At 38.0% G+C, this 18462-nt stretch overlaps 1 protein-coding gene across 15 annotated transcripts in view; it reads right to left on the bottom strand.

Moving 5' to 3' along the window:
• The window catches only part of TSHR (thyroid stimulating hormone receptor), a 155321-nt gene that overhangs the window by 10434 nt on the left and 126425 nt on the right, over window positions 1-18462 (bottom strand). For all 15 annotated transcript variants that reach the window (XM_078054049.1, XM_078054052.1, XM_078054048.1 and 12 more), the window contains one exon: window positions 16220-16297. In XM_078054049.1, the coding sequence (XP_077910175.1) occupies window positions 16220-16297 (78 nt within the window). The remainder of the gene's footprint in view (window positions 1-16219; window positions 16298-18462) is intronic.

The raw sequence follows: 18462 nt of genomic DNA, 5'->3' as shown, positions 1-18462 counted from the left end.
TTTTTCTTGTTATTTTTTATGATTTTATTTTTAAGTAGTTTTTTAAAAAATATTTTATTTTATTTATTTGAGAGAGAGAGAATGAGAAAGAGAGAGAGAGCATGAGAAGGGGGAGGGTTAGAGGGGGAAGCAGACTCCCCGCTGAGCAGGGGGCCCAATATGGGACTCGATCCTGGGACTCCAGGATCATGACCTGAGCTTAACCAACTGAGCCACTTAAAGTGTCCCTTTAAGTAGTTTTTATACCAAATGTGGGGCTCAAACTCACAACCTGAGATCAAGAGTCACATGCTCTACTGACTGAGTCAGCCAGGCGCCCCTTCCCTATTATTTGTATTGAGTCTAATGGTAGACTTCCTTGACTGTATCTTCCATCTCTTCTACTGAATTAAAAAAAATTAATTAAAAATTTTTGTTTCCAGCTTTATCGAGGTATAACTGACAAATAAAAATTGTATAGCTATATGGTGTCCAATGTGGTGTTTTGATAGATGAGTACATTTTGAAATGATTCCCACAATTAAACTAATGAACATACCTGTCACCTCACAGAGTTGTTTTTTTTCTTATGATGAGAACATTGAAGATCTACTCTCTTAGCAAATTTCAAGTATACAAAATAGTATTTTAACTACAGTCACCATGCTGTACATTAGATCCTCAGACCTTATTCATCCTGCATAACTGAAACTTTGTACCCTTTGACCAATATCCCTCTATTTCCCCATCCCCTCAAGCCTGGCAACAACGAATCTACTCTCTTACAATGAGTTCAACTGTTTTAGATTCTGCATATAAGTGAGACCATGCAGCATCTGTCTTTCTGTGCCTGGCTTTGGATTTTTTAGTTTTAGTTTGATGAAAGCCGGAACTCTGCCTATTCTATTCACTGCCATATTTTTGGCACCTAGACTGGTGCTTGAAAGACAGAAGGTTCTGAATACATAATTGTCAAATGCATAGATATATTTTAAAAAGAGCTTTCATGTTTTCCTTTCTTTCTTTTTTTTTTTTTAAGATTTATTTATTTATTTGAGAGGGAGAGAGAGAGAGCACACACACACATGTGCTCGTGGTGGGGGGAGAGGCAGAGGGAGAGAGAGAATCTCAGGCAGACTCTGTGCTGAGCTCAGAGTCCTACACGGGCCTCAATCCCACGACCCTGAGATCAGGACCTGAGCTGAAACCAAAAGTCAGACACTTAACCAGCTGCACCACCCAAGCACCCCTTCTCTTCCTTTTTTATGGTGTATTTGAGGAAGCACACATAATGTTTAGAAATGCTTTTAAATTCTGACTATCTGGATTTGAATCCTGGCTTCTGCACTTACTATCAGTCACTGAACCCTTTTGTGCATCAGTTTCTTCATCTTGGGTTTGTTGAACAATCGTTGACAGTGTGTACTCAATAAATATCTATTGTCATTATTGCAGTGAGAAATGTCTTCCCAGATTTATCTCAGGTCACTAATGGTGGCCTTGTTAAAAGTTCTCTTCTGTTCTCTGAAATGTGTTTGGCTCCTCCAGGCTTATTTCCACCCCCCTTGTTTATCTTGGTTTCAATCTTTCATGTTATAAGCATTCTTTGGCTGGTGATCCTAGGTTCAGGCTTAAGAGCAAGACTGAAAATCTGATTGGGAGCTTGTCCATGGGCAGAGTCTGCTTTAGGGCAATTGTGTGGGGGAGTTGGCCATTATGTTGTTGGACCCTAAAATGCCAGAATATGGAGCTTTCTTTTGTTTTAGAGTTTTTCAACTTCTTCAGAAAAGAGACTTTAAATCTCTAGCTTAGAGGGGAGGTAATCTTGGCTGCTGGCATTTTGCATGAACAGGGCAGTGGAGTAACATTTCCAGATGTAGACCTTCAATAAATCCTTCTGTCTTTAGCCCCATGTCTCATTCTTTCCAAATGCCACACCCATCACCTCCCGGTCCCATGCCCATCAGATGTTCTGCAGGACAAGGCAGCTACCTTCAGATATATGCTTCTGGTGACTAGTACTCTTACTCTTACATTCGCCTTCCTTCCCCTCTGCTTTGTTTCTTTCAGAATTCTGTAGCTCACCAGACCACCCATGTATCCTCATCTGCCCTCTCTGTCCTTGTGGATTTATGTATATTAAAAATTCCTTTCCCATCTTTTTAGGGGTCTCTTATGAGGGAGAGGAAATAAAACCTTAGGTTTAATGTATCACTCTTAATCATTACTCCATTTAGCATGTATATCTGTGTAAGAGCTTAGAACAAATACTCGTTGAGTGCTGAGTCAGCCAGACAACTAGACAGTTTCCCATCTCCGGAGTTGATGGGGAGAAAGAGCCTCAGTATGATGAAAGCCCCATACTCAACCAGGCAGGGATCACTTTAAGTTCTTTGAAGCTGTATCTTTCCTCATTCACCCACTTTTTTTTTTTTGACCACTTTAAATCCAGGATTTATTAATAGTGTACCTTCCTTTCTAAAATAAAACTTTCAAAATATAGTAGAATTAAAAATTTTGTTTTCAGAGTGAGAGAATATGGAGAGTAGCTATCAGCAATAAAAGGATCCGAAATGATTTGTGAGTGCAGGCATATGGAGGGAAACCTACAAGCTGGAGGTCTGCCCTCTCTTAGTGACTTGAGCACTTTCCACAAAGGGCTCATCAAGTGATGGGCACTGAGCTTCCTGAGAATTTGTCTCTAACAAGTATTTACCCACAAAACAGAATGCAGCTGAGCTCAGCCTGGCAGACAGTTGGAAGCCTAATTGTCTAAGTCATGGGAACCATCTCAAGTTAAGTGTCTAATGAAAGTAACAGGACATGAATTTGGAGAGAGTGAGATCTGCAGGGTTATATACAGGGCAAGAAGATCACTGAGTTTGAATGATGCCAGGAAAACAAAAAAGAGCCAATTGATATTCGATGTCATAGGAAGAACAAATTGCTCCTCGAGCAATTATATACCCTAACATCCCCAAACACTGGAACAATTTCCATTTTTGTGAGATGTGTTGTCATTATTATTTAAGATGAACCTTTGATGAATTCAACTGCAATGAATAAGCACTACTTAGCTTGCCAGTGTTTTTCAGCAGCAATTGCAGGTCTCTTTTGTGTTTGCTTGTGAATAAATGTGGGTTTTTTTTCCCTAAAGGTCAATAGGCAGAAGCTGACCCATTAAAGATGTGTAGTCACATCTGCAAATTGGTAGATGAAATGCATCTAAAACAGAAAGATTAATTTACTGATTAAAAGGCAGTTTAATTAATTTATTAATACTGACTCAGAAATACCTTAAGGGCTTTAAAGTTATATGTTCAAGAAAGTGACCCTGATTGATTATAAGAATTTAAAAACATGATATGCATTTATTCAACAAATACTTATTGATTGCTTTCTATGTATTGATCTATGGTCCTAGGAGCTAGGGTCATAGCAGTAAACTAAACAGGCAGAAATTCCTGCTCTTCTCATGCTTATATTCTAGTGGGGAGACAGGGACAATTAAAAAAATAGGTAAAACACAGAATATATTTGATAATAATAATAAATACTATAGGGAAAAGGAATACTGGGAAGAGGAAAGGAAGAGCTCAAAAGTGGAGGTGCAATTGGGGAGGTTGTCAGGAAAGGCCTCATGGAGGAGATAGTAAAGCAGAGGTCTAAAGGAGGTGAGGGAGAGAAACGTATTGATATCTGAGGCAAGAACAGTGCAGGCAGAGAGACCAGCTAGTGCCAAGGCCCTGAGGTAAGAGTGTACCTGCTATGTTTGAAGAAGCAAGGAGGCCAGTGTGGTGGGGGGTGAGGCAGTGGGGGAGTAGGAAATGTGGGAGAAGTCAGAGACATAATGGGGAGCCAGATCATGTGTGCCTTTTAGGCCATCAAAAGGACTTTGTCATTTTATTAGCATGAGATCAAGAGTCTTCAGAGGAATGGTGTAATCTGACTTATTTTAAAAGGATCAATCTGGCTATTGCTTTGAAAGTAAACCAAAGAGAGCAAAGGGTGGAAACAAGGAGACCAACAATAGAGGATGGTGCCTTGGACCAGAGGGGGATCACCAGAGATGCTGAGAATGGTTGGAGTTTGTATAGATTTAAAAGGTAGAGCCAATGGAACTTTCTCATGGATTGGATATGGGTGGGAAAGAGGGAGTCAAGAACAACTCTGGGATTTCTGGTCTGCAACTAAAAGAATGGAGTTGTCATTTCCTGAGATGGGGAAGACTGCAAGTGAGGCAGGTGTGGAGAGAAAGATCAGTTTTGGACAGGTTGAGTTTGAGATGCCTATTAGACATCCAAATGGTGATAGTAATAAGCATCATGGAGAAACGCAGAGCAGGGATGTGCGATGAAGAGTGGTGGGCAGCTTGCAAATTTAAATAGGGTATTCAGGGAAGACCTCAATGAGAAGATAACTTTTAAGCAAAAACTTGAAGGAGGTGAAGGAGCAAACCCCGTGGATATCTGGGGAAAGAGCCTTCTATCTAGAGAAGACAGTGCACAGCCCCTAAGTGGACTTGTTCAGTGTGGCTGGCGTGGAGTGATGAGGAGGAAAGAAGAAGGAGATGAAACCAGAGAACAGGTCATGGGTAGGAGGCTCTTACAGCAAGGTCTTTGAATGCTATTTATGAGGACTTTGGCTTTTTTCTGAGGAAGATGCTAAAGACCTGGATCATTTTAAGCAGAAATTTAAGAAAATGATCTAGCAAAGTTGGAGAACAACAGATGCAAAAATAATCGCACGTGAGAGGGATTAACCTTGTGTGCTAGGAAGAGATGGTGTTTCTGGGTTAGTTAGTACTGGGTTTGCTTTCTAGACCCATCACTTATGGCCAGGTGACCTTGGGAACTTACCTAACATCTCTGCACCTCAATTTCTCATTTGTTAAATAGGGATAATAACACTTGCCATTGAATAGTTAAAAAGGCTCAAGGCGATCTACTATCTGTAAAGAACCTAGATTACAGCTGAAGCTCAAGAATGGCTTCCCTTAATAATAAGAAAATGCTAGTCCAAAGATTCAGATGATCATAAATTACTAATCTTTCCTTGAAGTCTTTGTGTGTATATAAAATTGCTTTGTAACTCAGGTATCATTGTTATCCTCTTTTTCTCCCTCTCAGGTTTATATAATTACAGTTCTTTTAAATCTGTAGCTTCCATGACCTACAAAATCTCATGGAGTTTACTATCTTAGCATAATGAATTCTTCAAAGAAAAACTATCCATATACTGTAATTCAGTAACGTCGGCTCTCTATCACACAATGACAAGAGGGAATGATGGCAATTTATTGCCAATAGCCAGATGCTAAACACAAACCTATCCTTGTCCTCAGTGTTGAATCCTCTCCCTCCCTAACACACTTACAAAATGACCATCACCATAGAGCCTCAATGCTACCTGTGAGAAATGAAAAGTCTAATTTCTTTTAAGGTGTTTATTTCCTTTAGACTCAGAAGCAGAACATAATTAACAAAATGGATTTCAGTGACTTGGCAGAAATAGTGTGTCAAAATGAAAACCCTTAACTACCTTATTTCCTTCCATCTGTTCCAAGAGTAAAAATCTCAGAAGAGTCAAAGAATTTAGCACTCATCCTACTTACTTGGGAAGAACTGAGTGCCTCATTGTACACACCAAAAACTGCTTCTTGTGCTTATGTTTGTAGGTTATTTATTGAAAATTTTAATCCTAGGTTGATTTACCCCTCCGATCAGTAAGCCTATTACCAGAATCTTCTAATTAATTGTAAAATTACAAGTAAAACTTTCTACATAACATTATATTTGCCTCAGCTATTTGGCCCTATGCAATCTTATTTCTCTTCTTTCACCCCACAAGTAATTGAGACTTGATATGAGTGAAATCACCAAAAAATATGAGAGAAGTAGTGTTGGAGAGGTCAGAATCCATAGCCACCGATACAAGAAAACAAGGCTAATACTTTAAGTCCCAGCAATCTGTCACAGGTATCCAGGACTGAGACAGTCAGGGTTGAGGGTGGGCAAAGGTGAAAGAAAGAAGGCATGGGGGTGCGTTGAAGAGGGCCACAAACTATAATGGGTTATATAACTATTACTAATATTTGCATGGTAATTCTTCAGTGAGCCATCCTTAACTTCCTGAGTCAGGTCATGTTCCCTACAATAGGATTTCAACACAACACACTTTTCCAACACTATCCTTTGGCTCAAGTTATGTTTTGTTGTTGTTGTTACTATTCTTTGAACACATCCTATGTTTTTCTATAGACTTGCCTTTGTTCTTTCTCTCATAACTCCATCTCTGTCTGTTGCAATTCTACCCCTCCTCTGAAACCCATGTCAAATATCACCTTCTTTTTTTTTTTTTTTAAAGATTTTATTTATTTTTCAACAGAGAGAGAGAGACAGCGAGAGAGGGAACACAAGCAGGGGGAGTGGGAGAGGGAGAAGCAGGCTTCCCGCTGAGCAGGGAGCCTGATGTGGGACTCGATCCCAGGACCCTGGGATCATGACCTGAGCCGAAGGCAGACGCTTAACGACTGAGCCACCCAGGCACCCGAAATATCACCTTCTTTAATGAGGCCTTTGCTGGTCACCCTACCTAGAAATGGTATCTTGATTCTCTAAATATCTCTCATGGCTCTTTTTACATTAAACTTATATTATAGTTACTCACGCACATTTCTCCTAAATTTGACTGTAACCTCTTTATTTATTTATTTTTAAAGATTTTATTTATTGGGCGCCTGGGTGGCTCAGTTGTTTAAGCGACTGCCTTTGGCTCAGGTCATGATCCTGGAGTCCCGGGATCGAGTCCCGCATCAGGCTCCCTGCTCAGCGGGGAGTCTGCTTCTCCCTCTGACTCTCCCGCTCTCATGCTCTCTCTCTATCACTATCTCTCTCAATAAATAAATAAAAATCTTAAAAAAAAAAAGATTTTATTTATTTATTTGAGAGAGAGAGAGAGCACAAGCAGGGGGAGCAGGAGGGGCAGAGGGAGAGGGAGAAGCAGACTCCACTCTGAGCAGGGAGCCAATATGTGGCCCAATCCCAGGACCCTGGGATCATGACCTGAGCCGAAGGCAGACGCTTAACGACGGAGCCACCCAGGCGCCCTGACTGTAACTCCTTTAAAAGCATAAGTTGTATCTTATAACATTCATGGAGTTCAGTAGGTGCTCAGTAAAATGCCTACAGAATAAGTGAGCAAATGAACACTGTGACAATAAGGCTTCAGAGTAGCTATTTCTCCTTAGAAGGGAAAGAGAAAAGGGAAAGAGAGGATAAACTATGGATGATGAAGGGCTGGGGGTTAGGACTAAAGCTGATTTCATTTAGGCCTAAAATTCACTCAGGATCACAACTCAATAATAAAAAGACAAGCAACCCAATTAAATAAGGTAAGATATTTGAACAGACACTTGACAAAAGAAAATATACAAATGGTTACTAGGTACATGAAAAGATGCTCAACATCATTAATAATCAGGGACAGAGTAAGCCACAACGAGATACCACTTTATAGCAACTAGAATGGCTAAATCAAAAAGATTGACAATACAATGAGTTAGTGAGTGTGAAACTTTCATACTCTCTGATTTGAATAGAAAATGGGATTTTTGGGGGGCAGTATTTCCTATAAAGTTAAATGTACATCTCTCCTGTGCCGTGACAACTTTACTCCTAGATTTTTACATGAGAAAAACAAATAGATCTGTGGCGGTCTGTGGAAGCTGGGGCATGAAGGGAACTTTCTGGGTGATGAAAATGTTCTAAGCCTGAACTAGGATAGGATAACATAATTTTGCCCAAACTCATCAAACTGTGCACTGCATGCTACTGTATGTAAATTATACCTCAATAAAAAATAATTTTGTCCAGGATCAACCTAGAAAATCATGTATTCAGCACACCTGTGGACTTCAGACATGCCAAAAAGAACTCTGCCACCATTTTTCAGCCATCTAATGGTATGATTTTGTGAAGATCATAGGGTAAAAGAAAAGAACATAAAAAGCTTGTTCTTCTGTAAACCAAGATGGCAGTGCCATGACCTTTAGATTTTAAATGATTAATTTGATCAACTAATAGCAACAAAAGTTTATTTTTGTTGAGGCATGTTCTACAAACTCAAGGATATTGTTACAGAGATGTCCTCTTCTTAGGAGATACTTATAATAGTAAGTGGGACTATTATAGTCATTTTCAATAGTAAGTTAAGTGCTTATTAATGTGGGTTACATAATTTAGACCTTAGAGAACTCTGGTTATTATGGAAGGCATTGCATTTCAGTGTGTTCTTTCCTTTGGGATTATAAACACCAAGAGCTTCTCTTTCAAAATAAGATTAAAAGAAAACAAGATAATCAAAAATGGAAAGCATAAAAATTGAAAATGAGATTGCATATCTTGATTGAAAAAATCAGTAAATAAAAAATATTAAACTCTGAACTAAATTTAAAAGGCTTTTTTTTTTTTAAATAGCAATGATTGGAGAATAGATCTCACTTTAGATGTTGCACCTGTTTTGAATTAGACTCTTTTTTGAGAAGTGACCTTGAAAAAAGATGGTAATGTGAATGGGCAAGTTTAACTGTTTTTGTTGACTGTTAGAAATGACTGTGTTCTTTCTCAAATATCTCTATGGGGCCAGAAATATATATATCATCCATTTCTATTCTCTTTAGTTGGAGGTTAAGATTTTCCAAGTTTGGCTTTTATACCAAATCACAGCCAAATCATGGCTATTTGATATGAGGCTACAATTTATCAAATATTTATTGAGTACTTGCCGTGTTGTCTTTTTAAGTGGGGCAATTACAAAAAGTGTAAGACAATCGATTTCCGTAGGATCTTAAAATCTAGTTAATGGGGAGGAGGTTTGTGGGAAATACAGTAACAAAGATTTTGACAAAAGTTCAAGACAAGAATTAAGGTGATGTCATAAAGCCATCCATGGTTAGTTAATACATGCATTTTAAGACAACTGTGCTTGAAATTTGAAGAGTGAGATTGAACTCTTTGTCCACTCCATACTTTTCTGCTACTGGCTTTTCCAAATGCTGCCATCTCCATTGTCTTCGCTTCCTGTGCTTTGTGGTTTTCTTTTTAAATTAAATTCTAATTTTCATTAAAATAATGCGTGGACCTATTTTTAAAAAGCAAATTACACTGGAAGCTTGGTAATACAAACAGCAGGCCCCTGTGCCATTTCTCCCTGCAGTCTGCTTTCTGATGCCCCAGAAACAACTACTTTTAACTTTTAATGGGTATTTCTTTCCACAATTGTAAATATTTCTTGATTTATTGGTTTTTGATTCACCCACTGACTTCCTGCTATGGAAGATGAGGATTTAGCTCTCTTCCATTACCCCACGCACATATTCCTCTGACACCCCCTCTAATCTCCCGAAATAGTTTTAGGACATATTTGGTTAAACCTACATTTAGTATTTTGCTTATTGCAGCTCTGTATATCTTGATTTCATTTCCTTTCTTGTGTAGCTTTCTTTCTTTATGAAATCTCTCTCTGTTTTATTAACACACCTTGGTTTGAGTGGATCTCTTGCTAAGTCTTGCATATGCTCTAAAGTTCTCTAAAACATCTACCAAAACAGTTTTTCATACAGTCAGTCCTGTATGACTATCATAGCCTATCAATCTATTTTATTTCTAGAACTTTCTCCTGGAGCTCTCCTTCAGCTCTGGGGTACACTTCTTAGTCCCAAGATTCCCAGGACCTCTGGTCATCCTGGGAATTCCATTTGTTTCTTTCCTGTGTTGATCACTGTTTCTGAATTCCTCATTGTTCTCTTTCTTTTCTTTCCAAGAAAAGGTGAATGGGAAATCAAGTTTTTGAGACTATTCATGTCTGAAAATGTCTTTATTTTACCTTTTTTTCTTGACAGTTTGGAAATCACTTTCCCTCAGAATTTGAGGGATGTATGCTATCATTTTCTATCTTTCAATGTTACTGCTAAGAAGACTGATGGCATTCTGATTCTTTGATCTTCACAGGTAACATGATTTTTCTCCTTAGAAGGTTCTAGGATATTCTCCTTAGTACAGCATTTTCATAACTTATGAAGTACCTCCATGAGCTCTTTTTCATTCATGAGAATTCTTTGTGGGTCTTTTTATTCTGAAAACTCATTTCCTTCATTTATGAGAAAACATCTCCCACAATTTCCTTTTTTTGTTTTTATTTCCCCCTCTAAAACTTTTGTTACTTGGGTGTTGGACTACCTAGTTTGAACTTACAATTTTCTTACCTTTTCTCTCCTCTATTCCATATCTTATTTTTGTGTGCTCTCTTTTCTGGGAGATGTTTGCCACTCTATCTTTGAAAACTTAATTTTGTGTGTGTGTTGGCTATCATATTTTCCCCCCACTATAAGCAAAATCAATTGACAGAAAACAAAATGGGAAAGGGTACTTAAAAATGATATCATATATAAAGATATAATAACTATGGTCTATAAATAACAATAAAAATTTTAGGGCAAGGAAGCATAAAACCTATTAGGAAAAATAAGAACAGATATACTTAACTAGACAAAAAGATAGCAAGATGTCCAACCACACTCATAATTAGAGAAATGCAAAGTAAAACTATATGGAGATACCATTTCTTACCTATCACCCACAAGAATGTTTGACATTAGAGCATACACAGTACATTTTGGCAAGCTTGTGAAGAAACGGACACTCTAATAATTGGTTGGTGGAACTCAGACTGGTAAAACCCTTTGGGGGAATGGGCTGTCAAAATATCCTAAAATTGGGGGCACCTGAGTGGCTCAGTTGGTTGGGTGTCTGCCTTCGGCTAGGGTCAGGATCCCAGAGTTCTGGGATCATGCCCCAAGCTACCTGCTCAGCGGGGAGTCTTCTTCTCTCTCTCTCTCAAATAAATAAATAAAATCTTAAAAAATATATCCTAAAGTTATATATGCATTTACCTATGATCCTGACTATCATATTTTTTTATTTCCAAGGACTCTTTCTTTTCCCCCCAGGTTTATTGAGATATAATTGACATATAGCATTGTGTAAGTTTAAAGTATACAGTGTGATGATTTGCTATATGTATATATTGTGAAGTGATTAACACAATAAGGTTAGTTAACACATCTATTACCTCACATAGCCAGCATTTCTTTTTGTGAGTATGTGTAGGGAGAACTTTTAAGATCTCTTAGCAACTTTTAAGTATACAATACAGTATTATTAAAGTATAGTCACCATGCTGTACATTAGATTCCCAGAACTTATTCAATTTATAACCGGAAATTGTGTACCCTTTGACCAACATTTCCCCATTTCCCCCACCCTCTGCCCCTGGCAACCAATCTACTCTCTGTTTCTATGAGTTTGGCTTTTATAAATTCCACATGTAAGTGAGATCCTATAGTATTTGTTGTTCCCTGTCTGACTTATTTCACTTAGCATAATGGCCTTAAGGTTCGTCTATGTTGTCTCAAATGGCAGGATTTCTCACAACTGAGTCATGTTCCATTATATATATATATATATATCTTTTCTTCATTCATTGATGAACACTTAGCTTGTTTCCATGTTTTACTTATTGTAATAATGCTGCAATGAACATGGCAATGCAGATATCTCTTCAATGTAGTGATTTCATTTCCTTTGGATATACACCCAGAAATGGGATTGCTGGATCATATGAGAGTTCTAATTTTAATTTTTTGAGGAACTTCCATACTATTCTTCATAATGGCTATGCAGTTTATATTCCTACCAATAGCATGCAAGTGTTCCTTTTCTTCATTTCCTTGTCAACACTTGTTTCCTTTTCTCTCTTTGATAATAGCCATTCTAACATGTGTGGGGTGACATCTCATGGTTTTGATTTGCATTTTCCTAATGGTTAGTGATGTTGAACACCTTTTAATGTACCTATTGGCCATTTTATGCCCCCAAAACTTATTCAGCTTGTAACTGGAAATTGCCTTTTACTTGTAGCTTTGGAAATATGCCTGTTCACGTTCTTTACCCATTTTTCAATTGGATTATTTATTTATTTTTATTGATTTGTAAGAGTTCCTTATATAAGAGGTTTTAACCTCTTATTAGACATATGATTTGCAAATTTTTTTTCTATTTTGTAGGTTGCCTTTTCATTTTGCTGAGTGTTTCTTTTGCTGTGTAGAAGCCTCTTGACTTAATGTAGTCCCACGAGATTATTTTTGCTTTTGTTGCTTGTGCTTCTGGTGTCATATCTAAAAAATCATCGCTAAGGCCTATGTCAAGAAAGTTCTCCCTATGTTTTATTCTAGGAGTCATAAGCTTCTTCTTGTTTTCAGAATATTACTATATAAGAAGTTAAGTTATGGATGAAAAACTATCTCTCTGAGCATATTTGTTATAATTTTTTATTAAAGTTTTCTGTTTCTTGCCTTATCTCTATTCCTTTAAAGTTCCCTTTTCTGTTCTAGTCTCTGTTTTTCATGTCAACAGCTTTCCCCTAAGATTTGGGGATCCTTGGATACATGTTCATGTTTGTGGGGGAGGCTTATGGAAAGCTCTCTGTGTGTTGGTTTGTTGCCTGATGGGCTTCACTTCAGTGTCTTTGGGGAAATATCAGTGAGCATTTTTGTAGGTTTTTTCTTTCCTTGGGATTGTCAGCCTCCTCAGAACCGTAATCTCCTATCTGGAAGGTATTAACTTTGATGACAGTATTATGTGAGTTGAGTGGGTAAGAAACTTGTTGGTCTTGCATTTTAGTATGTAAACTTTCACATAATCCTGTTTGCAGACAGTGCTTCACTTCTACCCTCTAATGTGCCTATTATTCTTCAACTGTGGTGATGACATTTTAACAGAAAGTAAACTCTGGTTTTCTTCTGGGGTCGATAAAAAGTAGTTGCTCACCCGTGCAGGGTGGGAGAGGAGACCTAGGGGAAGAGGTGAAGTTTTTTTTTTTTTTTACTTCCAACTTCAATGTCGCCTAGACCCCCACCTACAGAATACTTAAGATTTAACTGATGAAATATTTCCTAGATTTAGTGATTTTTGAATCAGCATAGTTAGCATGCAGTTCTCTCTTGGTTTTTCAAGACACTACTTACTCTCTTGGTTTTTCAAGACCACTTACTCTTATGTGACTTATTCCACTCACTTTGTCATTGAGAATTTATGCTTTTTAATTTATGCTCTTTTTTCATAAAGTACTCCCATTTTAATGTTTAAGGAAGGACCAGGGAAAATTACTTTGGTGCGGAGGGTTATCCCAAGTCTCCATTCTATCCATTTGTTAAGATTTCCTCCATACTCACATCTCCCATTACCACCTACATTCCAAAGCATCTCAAATACATCTCTAGCCCTGATCTCTCTTGTTACTTTCACATCTGTAGACATCACTGCTTGGAAGTGTCACAGGTGTCTCATCATGTGACTGCTATTTAAACACTACAGCATTTACAGAAGTGTGATTCAAATATTTATTGTATACCGTATTGATTTTGCAAACATTTATTAAGCTAGCACTGTGTTTCAGGCATTGTAAGATGAAGTAGAACTGTAGAAATAAAACAGACATAATCCTGCCCTATAGGAGCTCCTGGAGAGATAGACAGAAACATGTTACTGGTGCTTTGAGATGCATACATAGAGGTAGTGGAGTATAGAAGAAGAAATGTTTATCTTTACCTAAGGAGAAGAAGGGTCAAGAATGACTTCAGAGAGGAGATTTTTGCTTGAATGTCAAAGTGGTAGTAAGAGTAAGTGCTCATCAGACAGATAAGGTTGTGATAGGATTTTTCAAGCAGTATGAAAAACAAGAATTTAACATAGCCACATATGGAGGTTGGAGCGTTAGGGGAGCTAATATGGATAGATCATTGGTCAGGGGTGTATAGGATGTGAGAGACAAACCTGAAGATTATAAAAGAGCCTTGCATGCCACACCAAGGTCTTTATCCTGAAGTATATGGGAGACCAGCATTGCATGTTAAGATCCTATGTATTTTATCACACAGAGGTTTGGGGAGGATGGAATTGAGAGGGACCAACATAGAAGGCAAAGGGAAATTTGGGGGCTCTTGTCATCTAGACTAGTGCTACTCAAAGCATGGTGCCCATTGGCTAACTTATTCTTATGAGTCCTTGACAAAAGTAAGAAGCTTACAGTATAAGGCAAGCCAACGACTTCATGAAGCACACTGTTTAGTTGGAGCAACTTTGCTCTCATGGGAAGATTTTCTCATAAAGGAAGCTGTATTTTTTTGTAAAATCTGGGGCCAGCCATTCACCTTGTAGCAGATCCCCAATTTGAATGGTTGTGGTCTTCATCATTGGTCTTTAAATTCTTCCAATGTCACATATTCACAAGTAAAAAATGTTTGAGTATGTGCCTTTAACATGCATACATTTATGAGCTTTACACACATATTACTGTAATACATGTTATATACATTATAAAAAACACTAAACATACATTTTAAAAGGATAAGATAAAAATAAATAAACAATATTTTTAAAAAATTTCACTAAAGTGAAAGCAGTGTAATTAAATATACTTCACTAATTTCGAAAATTGCTGTTTAACCCTTTCTGATATAGCTATTCCAGAGGTCTGCTTCTGGTTTAGTTTATTTTGGCTTTGGTTTAAATGGCTGTCAATGAAAAAGTTACCCCACAAAGACAGATGGTTCCACATGGAATAAGGCAGACTTGGCTGTACTTACTAAGTTAAGATTCTCATCTGTTAATCCAATTCAGGACTTAAATACATGTTTTTATTGAAATTCATATTCTCAGATGTCAATCAGTTGTCTTTGTACACTAACTTAAAGGTGTTTCATTTTCATATTTTATAAACATGGATTTTAAACTCACTTCAGTTATTAATTTGAAATATTTTTCAACAGGGCAAAATTCACTTTCTGGTTTTAACAAAACATAATTTTCATAAGTGACATTCACCATTCTTATCAGGAAAATCACGTAAGATGGAAATGTTTTTAAATACCTGTTTTTAAAGGCCCTTTCCAAAGCACAAATTTCTTCAGAATAACAATATTTATTAGTGAAATATCACCTTTATCTTGAAGGAGCAGTTAAAGTTGTCTTTAAAAGTATCTTTGAGGTTAAAAAAAATCACAGAAAAGGTCAACACATTTTTTTCACTTCTGTTTTTGTGGAAAGAAAAAAGCATAATGCTTGTAAGAGTTTTGCCATGAGTTAACAAAGAATCCCCATGTGATACAGTAGGTTTTCAGGGTCACTCTGCCCTCTCACATGCAGTCTATCTGTTAAGAAAATAAGAGCATGAATTCACTTAACTAGGTGCATTCAATCTGAAAGGGAGGTACAATTGTTAAAAGTGAAAGAGTTGCAGGTGTTAAGTCTTTGAACTGTAGATCACCCCCTGTTCCCTGGGGATGCCTCCATTCCCTACCTGACACCTGAGAGACCTCAGTCATCTGTGTATAAAATAGTAGCAAAACTTAATTTGTTCTTATTTTTAAAAACTTAAGTATAAATAGAATCTCTAATATTTCTTCTTGCCTCTAATGGATTATCTTGTATTTCTCCTGGGGTGCTGTGTTTTGCTTTGGCAAGGACTTGACCAGATAGATGCTCAATGGTGAGATTCTAAACAAAGGTAAAACCAGGGGATGGGAAAGATGGCACTAATAAAGATACTTGAGAGAGACAGAATTGACAGAACTTGATTACCTATTAGCTGTGGGGATGCAAATCAGAGAAATGCACAAGTAGATATCTTTTCATGCTGTTTTAAAAAATAATTATGTCCCATCTTTTCCAGTGATGGTAAGTTTTACCAGATAAGAATCAAACCATTATACTCTTCCTTTTTCATGCCAGGCATTGTGCAATGCACATTCACACACATTTTTCCCTGCATAGAATGCCTTCCACCTATTTGTAGATCTCGTGTCTCAGAATTCTGCAAATGGCAGCTGCTCAAAAATGTCTGTTTTTTTCCCACAAGAGGGCCTCCGTGAATGTCCACACCAAGGTGATTTCCTGATGAAGCACTAGGATGGCATGGTGGAGTGGGAGACCTTCTGAGTCTCAAAGAACAAGGACTTTCTTCCAAGCAGTAGCCTATATAGGAGGAGCTAAGTCTTTAGCCAAGTCTTTAGCCAAGACATCAACATTCCCTACCCATGAACATCAGCTGCTCCTCTTAGTGACCCCCTTCATTCCAAATAAAATAAAACAAAGACTGACGTTCTTTTGTATGTCTTACTCACAGCAAGGTTGGTCCACTGTACACTCCTCCAAATGCATCTTTGTCAATAGCTGTCAAGTATTTATTCTTGTTCAGGTAACTAGAGAGAGAGAGAGGGAGAGAGAGAATGAATCAGGTGAGATTAAGCAAATTAATATAAATACCAAAATGAAATGTGAGCATGATCTCCTTAGCTATTAACTGCTTTTTTTTTTTTTTAAAGATTTATTTATTTATTTTAGAGAGAGAGAGAGAGAGAGGGCAAGCAGGGATGGGGCAAAGGGGGAGGGAGGGGAGAAAGAGAATCTCAAGCAGACTCCCCACCAAGCATGGAACCTGATGCGGGTCTCAATTCCATGACCATGAGATCATGATCTGAGCTGAAATCAAGAGTCAGAGGCTTGGGGCACCTGGGTGGCTCAGATGGTTGAGCATCTGCCTTCAGCTCAGGTCATGATCCCAGGGGCCTGGGATCAAGCCCTGCATCAGGCTCCCTGCTAGGCGGGAAGGCTGCTTCTCCCCCCTCCCACTCCCCCTGCTTGTGTTCCCTCTCTCACTGTCTCTCTCTCTGTCAAATAAATAAATAAAATCTTTAAAAAAAAAAAGAGTCAGAGGCCTAACCCACTGAACCACCCAGGCGCCCCTATTAACTGGTTTTTAAGAATCTCTAAAACACCTTACCTTCTTCTGGCTTAAGCACTCAAAACATTCTAGGTTATAGTTGTGCAAGGTTTATACATATTAATTATAGCAGATGTCTTTGGAAGTAAGCACGTTTATGATACAGTTTGCATATCTAGATTTTATAAAAGTCGCCTAGTTCCCTATTTGCAGGCATACCTCAGAGATATGCAGGTTTGGTTCCAGACCGCCACAATTAAGTGAGTCAAATAAATTTTTTGGTTTCCCAGTGCATAGAAAAGTTATGTTTACACTATATTGCAGTCTTTTAAGCATACAATAGCAATATGTCTAAAAAACCAATGTACATACCTTAATTTAAAAACACTTTATTTCTAAAAAGTGCTAACCATCATCTGAGCTTACAGCAAATCATAATCTCTTTGCTGGTGGAGGATCTTGCCTCAATGTTGACAGCTGCTGACTGATCAGGGTGGTGGCTGCTGAAGGTCAGGGTGGATATGGCAATTTCTTAAAATAAGACAGCAGTGAAGTTTGATACACTGATTGACTCTTCTTTTCAAGAACGATTTCTCTGTAGCATGTGATGCTGTTTGATACCATTTTACCCACAGAACTTTCAAAGTTGGGGTCAGTCCTCTCAAACCTCGCCTCTGGTTTATCACTAAATTTATATCATATTCTAAATCCTTTGTTGTCATTTCAACAATCTTCACAGCATCTTCTCCAGGTATAGAGTCCATCTCAAGAAACCACTGCTCACCCATAAGAAACCACTCCTCATCCATTCAAGTTTTATCATGAGATTGCAGGAATTTAAATGTAATAATAGTGAAAGAGTTTGCAATGTTGTGAGAATTACCAAAATGTGACACAGAAACATGAAGCAAGCAAATGCTGTTCGGGAAAATGGCACCAAGAGAGCTGCTTGATCCAGGGTCACCGCAGTTCTTCAATTTGTAAAATGCAGTATCTGTAATGAAGACTGTCAGAGACTCAGATCTTTTCTTCAGGGCAGGGTTGTCTGATTTAGCAAGTAAAAATACAAGATGCCCAGAAAAACAATGAATAATTTTTAGCATAAGTATTCCCCATGTAATTTTGAAACATTCCGGTACTAAAGAGTTATTTGTTGTTTATCTGAAATTCAAATGTAATGGGATGGCCTATATTTTCTCTGACAATCCTATTTTGGGGGGGCAGGTTACACAGATAAGATTACAGAGAATGAATGTGTAAATGAGTGAATAAAAAAATCAGTGTACCTCTCTTCCAAAATAGTGAGGTGGGTGACACATGCGATCGCTTTAAGGAAAAAGTAATAATGAAAGAAGAGAAGACTCAACATACGATGTGGTGGCCCGTTGACTTTCTTGATGGCAGTGACAAGGCAGCTGGTTATAAATGCCACAGGGTATGGCCCAGACATGGCTTTTTCAGGCAGTGACTGGACATTAAGCTTCTAGGAAATTGGTAAGTCTGAAATGGTGGGATTCCATTAATCCCATATATATACAAAGATCCAACTAAGACGCTACAGGAGCTCATCTGTGCCTTCGGGTTGAATGGCGATCATGTAAGGCTGTCAATCACAGGCTTCTTTGGTCACTGTTTGACTGTCCC

Source organism: Halichoerus grypus, chromosome 8 (assembly GCF_964656455.1).
Source record: "Halichoerus grypus chromosome 8, mHalGry1.hap1.1, whole genome shotgun sequence".
Lineage (NCBI taxonomy): Eukaryota > Metazoa > Chordata > Mammalia > Carnivora > Phocidae > Halichoerus > Halichoerus grypus.
This window is presented reverse-complemented; position numbering and strand designations above follow the sequence as displayed.